Genomic DNA, 7,220 nt, shown 5'->3' with positions numbered 1-7,220 from the left:
TTATTATTTCACAAAGAGTCATAATTCAGTCAGAAATCCGTGTTACAGCTTTTGGGCCCTTGCATAATCATCTCCAATGTGTGATAATTTCAAGCAAATATCTGTAATGCCTAATTGTTGATGAGATAAATATCTTTAATGCCTACTTGTTGATGACATAAATATCTGTAATGCCTACTTGTTGATGACATAAATATCTGTAATGCCTACTGGTTGACGAGACAAATATCTGTAATGCCTACTTGTTGATGCCTACTTGTTGATGAGATAAATATCTTTAATGCCTACTTGTTGATGAGATAAATATCTGTAATGCCTACTTGTTGATGAGATAAATATCTGTAATGCCTACTTGTTGATGAGATAAATATCTGTAATGCCTACTGGTTGATGAGACAAATATCTGTAATGCCTACTTGTTGATGAGACAAATATCTGTAATGCCTACTTGTTGATGAGATAAATATCTGTAATGCCTACTTGTTGATGAGACAAATATCTGTAATGCCTACTTGTTGATGAGACAAATATCTGTAATGCCTACTTGTTGATGAGATAAATATCTTTAATGTCTACTTGTTGATGACATAAATATCTGTAATGCCTACTTGTTGATGAGACAAATATCTGTAATGCCTACTTGTTTATGAGATAAATATCTGTAATGCCTACTTGTTGATGAGACAAATATCTGAAATGCCTACTTGTCGATGAGACAAATATCTGTAATGCCTATTTGTTGATGAGATAAATATCTGTAATGTCTACTGGTTGATGAGACAAATATCTGTAATGCCTACTGGTTAATGAGACAATATCTGTAATGCTTACTGGTTGATGAGACAAATATCTGTAATGCCTACTTGTTGATGAGACAAATATCTGTAATGCCTACTTGTTGATGAGATAAATATCTGTAATGCCTACTGGTTGATGAGACAAATATCTTTAATGCCTACTTGTTGACGAGACAAATATCTGTAATGCCTACTTGTTGACGAGACAAATATCTGTAATGCCTACTGGTTGACGAGACAAATATCTGTAATGCCTACTTGTTGATGAGATAAATATCTGTAATGCCTACTGGTTGATGAGACAAATATCTGTAATGCCTACTTGTTGATGAGACAAATATCTGTAATGCCTTATTGATGAGACAAATATCTGTAATGCCTAATTGTTGATGAGACAAATATCTGTAATGCCTAATTGTTGATGAGACAAATATATGTTATGCCTAATTGTTGATGAGACAAATATCTGTTATGCCTACTTGTTGATGAGACAAATATCTGAAATGCCTTGTTGATGAGATATGAAATTTTACAAGAAGTTGCATAAAAAACTTTAACCAAGTCTTATGCTGCCTAGACTGACATATAGGGAATGTGAGTAGAAATGGCACATTATTTTTCAAATATAAAAGCTATGAGGAGATATGCTGACAGAAATCTGGTAGATGTACGTTAAGACTTATCAAGTAATTCAGCAGGAGCTGTGTGTTTATGTGTGCCATCTTGACTCGTCTCACAACAGGGCAAGGAGTGGTGGACACAGTGACCCAGTGGTGACACTGTTTAATTAACTGTTTAATTACAAATAACTAGAAATGTGTCCATAGGACACGGGTGCCCCCACCGCGCCACTGTTCAGTCAATCTTTTTACTAAGTCAAGGGAAATAACTCTACAAATACTGGATAAATCCACAAGCGAAACCCCAGGTGCAAATCTAAATATGCTGAGCAACCTGCCCATTAGGTTTAATGACTATGTCAAATCCTTTTTGAGTAGCATGCGACAGAAGTTGAAAATTGCAAAAAATTTCTAAGTGAAGGGCAATAACTCTAAAAATACTAAATAAATCCAGACAAAAATACCTGGTGCACAACTGCACATGCTGATCAATATTCCTGTAAAGTTACATGACTCTAGGTCAAATACTTTTTGAGTTACATGCGACACAATTTGAAAATTGCAAAATTTTACTAAGTCAAGGGCAATAACTCTGAAAATACTAAAAATATCCAGAAGAAAATACCCAGGTGCACAACTACACATAATGATCAACATTCCTGTAAAGTTTCATGACTCTAGGTCAAATACTTTTTGAGTTACGTGCGACACAAGTTGAAAATTGCAAAATTTTACTAAGTCAAGGGCAATAACTCTGAAAATACTAAAAATATCCAGACGAAAATACCCAGGTGCACAACTACACATGCTGATCAACATTCCTGTAAAGTTTCATGACTCTAGGTCAAATACTTTTTGAGTTACATGCGACACAAGTTGAAAATTGCAAAATTTTACTAAGTCAAGGGCAATAACTTTGAAAATACTAAAAATATCTAGACGAAAATACCCAGGTGCACAACTACACATGCTGATCAACATTCCTGTAAAGTTTCATGACTCTAGGTCAAATACTTTTTGAGTTACGTGCGACACAAAAGTGAACGGACGGACGGAGGGAAGGACGGACGGACAAGGGTAAATCTAAATGCCCGCCACTATCGTGGGGGCACAAAAAGTTTGAGAGTTGGATGATTTTCACTTTACTCCAACCCGCACATTAATCCATTTAAAATTCATAACAATGTTTTTGGACAAGACTTTAAGAACAAAGTTCCATATACTTACACCTTGTATGTTGGTGAACCAGTTGTTTCTACTGGAACAGAATCTAAGGCACTATTCTTCAAAAATATAAAATATACTAACAGTATTGTGGTGTGAGTTTCCCTGTATGTGGCTCCAGTAATATCACACATAGAACAGGGAATAACCAAGAGGTGGTTAATACCTGTACATGGTAGGGAATCACGTAACTTTTGTGGTAATAACTTGACAAGTACTGATAATATGGCAGACTGAAACTGTAGATTAGTCTACTGATCACAAGAAATCATACTGATAGATGGAGCAATTTCTAAATATTGTATTGTGCCAATCTGGCAATCCCCCTTTTATTTCAAAGGGTGAGAAAAAAAATAATTTTATACATTTTATGACGTTCAAAAATATCTATTTCAACAAATTAATAGATTTCATAATCAATATATATTCATAAAATAACAAGTGTTGCTTCCTCTATAGACAGACTGCATATAGGAATTTTCACATTTAAACCCCAAAATATAGGAATTTTCACATTTAAACCCCAAAATATAGGAATTTCCACATTTAAACCCCAGAATATAGAATCCAAAATATAGAATATTGGAATTCCAAAATAAAGAATATAGGAATTTTCACACTTAAACCAAAATAAAGAACAAAGGAATTTCATATTGAATCCCCAAAATATAGAATATAGGAACTTTCATTTATAGAACCAAAATTTAGAATATAGGAATTTTCACCTTTAAACCCCAAAATACTCAATATAGAAAATTTCATGTTTAAACCAATAAAATATTGAAATTTTCACATTTAAATTTTAAACTCAAAAAATATAGAAAATAGGAATTTTTGCATTTAAACAAAAAAACAACAACAACCTTTTAAGTATGAAATATAGTTCTATGTTGAAAGTTCAGCAATACAGGAAAAATTTTAAAAATATAGGGGTTAGCTGACAGCCTGTAAATATGACCTATAGTAAGAACTGATCATTCGAATCTCTATCTATGCAACTATTGGAAAAAATTTGAACAAGTCAGTCCTGTGTATTCAATAAAATACATATATACGCATTGATTAAGTTTACAAAATGAAAATGTCATTGCACTATTATATTTAACATACACGTACACGTATATTATCTTTCTATACTAAGGTAAATGCTTTTAATTTATAATTGCTGGACTATGCAAACATATTTCACTATTATTTGGAAGTTTCAACCTGAAACAAGATTATCTAGAATTTTCTGAACACTTGTTTATCTAGAATTTTCTAAACATTTATGCAAAAAAAAATTTGCAAAAAAATTAATGTTAATAACATAAAAATGAAAAATCAAACCCCATGATTATTGCTATTTTTCTGTAACATTTGCCTTTTTCTTGGCATAAAATCTTAACAGTTACACATAACTATAACAATTTGTCTTGACACATATAATGGAATTCATCGAAATTCTTCGTGTTCTAATAATAAAAATTCTTTCATAGTTGTAGGTAATGGTAACACATCGATTTTTCGAAGTCTTTTTGGGCCCATACTGTTCCTTATAACACATCTGCAGTAATGCTGCAAACTCCGTGGTCCTTTTAACATTTCTTTGTACCAAGCGAACTTTGCTTGCTGGTTTTCTGACCACAATCTTGCCATGTTTATTTGATGCTGTCTGATGTCTTGATGATCCTGACGAATAAGGTGTACGGGGGGTGGAGAATGTAGGGGCGGGGGCATCATTAATGGATTTTGGTTAGCATGAAATGCCCCGAGCCCCAGCGCATCAAGACTTGGTAGGTGAGTCATACATTTAGCTATTGCACTGAGTATTGTTGTATCCCTATGGCGACCTCGGAGTTCACTAACAAGGACACTGTCACCATGTTTGTTTCGTATGTTATAGTTAGCACCGTATGCTAGAAGTAACACCGCCACATCAGGCCGTCTTTCTTGATGTTGTGCATCATTGAAGCATACATAATGTAGTGGCGTAAAACAATCTGCAAATTAGAAGCAATATATATATGTATACCCCTATATAAATATTATATCAAATATTTTGCAAAGTATTTGTGTATTTGATTTTCTTCCAAAAAAAAAAAAAAAAATTGTGGATTGCCAGGTTAAATTAATCAAATTTATAAAATCTAGAAAATATTGCAATGTTGATAAAATCGTACATACAATATTATTACATTTGCCTGTCTAAGAAAAGAAATGGCCTTTGGCCAACTTATCCACTGATATAAATTTTTTTTTTTTTGAAGAAAATGACTCAGTAGAGTTATGGCCCTTGCTCTACATAAACATTAACACTGATAAACGTATAAAAAAAAATTAACAAAAAATCAATAAACTGGATAAAAAATTAAATGAAAAATCCAACAAAAAGTAACAAATGACAATAAAAACTGCGACAACTACGAAAAATTTTTCTCAAAAACTGAAAAACACTCACAACATTTTCATGTGATATAATTATCCCCTTACAAGATAATAACTGGGCCATATTTATAATAAAGGCAGTAAACAGTTTTTTCATTTTCCGGTCTGAATGATACATATAGATAAAACAAAATGTAAAAACATACTTGAGGTTTCTGGGAGATTCACATTTGTGTTGTAGCCTTTCACAATGAGAGATTTCACTATTTCTATATTGAAGTTTTCCCCAGCACAGATGGCTAGATGTAGCGGAGAGAAGCCTGCATGATTGAGATGATTCACATCTGATCCTCTTTCCAACAGTTTCACTATACAGTCCAGAAGATTTTTGCGCACACATTCATGAAGAGGGGTATCTCCTATCAAATATAATAAATAACATTGCGAAAATGAACATTATTTTATGACAAGCTTAAAGTTGAAACATGTATCATCTTCAAAAATTCTACTGGGTTATTTAACATTGTAACACAAACAAAAATATATGACTGAGAACTTCAGAATTAAACATTTAGTTAACTTACAGTAATTGCTTTGCATCTGAAGATTAACTTTTAGTACTGGAGCAAATTATTACAATTATAAAGTGTTTTTCTTCTGTTAGTCATAATAAAATATAATGCCTGCAAGAGAGGATGGAAAGAAAAATAAGTCAAAGAAAGTCAAAAACAAATTACATATTTTTTTTTCATTTGTTTCTGCAAGCTTTCATATATCATTCGATGAAGGTCTTGACCAATGACTTATAAGCAAAATTTCAGATCATTCCAGAATAATAATTTTAATTGGAAAAAACACCCTAAAATGAAAAGCGCTTGAACTCCTTTTACTCAAACTGGACTAAAAAACACACAGACACACAGAAATACTTAGCGTGTATTCACAATTCATATTATGCTTTTATAAATTTTGATGGAAAATTAAGCTAAAATGACTTTCTTCATTAACCATTTTGTGCCCTATTACTGACAATGTCATATTCTACATAGTCCTAAAAACTTGTGACTGCCTGTCTTGTTGTTGTAAGTAGTTTATAAATGCTAGCTTAAATAACAGTTCCTTTATCTGTCAATCTATTTGTAAACACTGCAAAACAACTTTTCATATAATTTAGCATATAGCTGGAGGTGTGCTGTTTGAATATTATAATTATAGCATTTCATACCTGTATGTTTCTCTGGGAGTGACAAAATATCTTTCCATATAGCATTATCTAGATGAGCATGAACACACTGGGCTAATCCTTGCTGTGCGGCTAAATACAAACTGGTTCTACAACGCTCGTCCACGGCATTGTAGTCTGCTCCATTCCAGATCAGTAACTTGACACATCTTACATGATTATTTGCTGATGCTAGATGTAGTGGTGTTGTTCCTCCAGGGTGTGGAACAGCTGTGACAAAAAATACTTTATAAATTAGCAACTGTTCAATTATATATTAACTGAATTATTATATAAATTGATTTGTGTAATATTGACTTTTATGATTCAATACTAAATGAATTGCAATCCTGAACATTTTTTAAATTAATAATGTTATGACTATCAGGTTGTGTGAAATCTAATGTTAATGTGTTATGTACCATGTAAAGTTACCCCCTGTAAAACTACAATGGAAAGGTGTTCTATGTATGTGACATTAATGTTGCATATAACTATTATGCAGCTTTTCATTTCATTTGCATTACCTGTATATGAACCATGTTTAGAGTATTTTGTACTAATGTTACAATCAGCACCTCCTTTCAGTAACAATGCCAGGCATTCTTCATGCCCAAGCTCTGCTGCAGTATGTAGTGGTGTCACATCAAATCTATCTTTAGCATTCACATTAGCTGTACAATGAGAAATATAAAAATAGTCATATAACATAATACAAGTCATGTAAAATTATCATTAACCTGTAAGTTTAATTGTTAAAAAGCCATTTCTTGCTATGAGTTCTTTCATGAAATTTACACTTCTTTGACATTTCAAACATCTATTAGTATTTTACTAAATACTATGTATTTATCTGTTTTCATGGAAAAGAAAGTAAGTTCCGGTTAATTCCTTCAGTTCTTCTATAACACAATGTAATGGAAATTCAATTTTATCCACCAATAGATCTAATATATCAAGAACCAAAGCAAAATTAGATTTATTTTTAAA

General features: G+C 32.2%; 1 protein-coding gene across 1 annotated transcript; it reads right to left on the bottom strand.

Annotated features, from left to right (window-relative positions):
• Positions 1-2,930: 2,930 nt before the first annotated feature.
• Positions 2,931-6,904, bottom strand: LOC132741083 (serine/threonine-protein phosphatase 6 regulatory ankyrin repeat subunit B-like; the record flags this gene model as incomplete). The annotated part of the gene is made up of 4 exons (XM_060729172.1): positions 2,931-4,623; positions 5,215-5,427; positions 6,234-6,461; positions 6,758-6,904. Coding segments are annotated over 4 exons (1,136 nt in total), but the record flags the coding sequence as incomplete, so codon positions are not given.
• Between the last annotated feature and the right edge of the window lie 316 nt (positions 6,905-7,220).

Source organism: Ruditapes philippinarum, unplaced genomic scaffold (genome assembly GCF_026571515.1).
Source record: "Ruditapes philippinarum isolate M1 unplaced genomic scaffold, ASM2657151v2 ctg22838_1_1_1_1, whole genome shotgun sequence".
NCBI classification, from domain to species: domain Eukaryota; kingdom Metazoa; phylum Mollusca; class Bivalvia; order Venerida; family Veneridae; genus Ruditapes; species Ruditapes philippinarum.
This window is presented reverse-complemented; position numbering and strand designations above follow the sequence as displayed.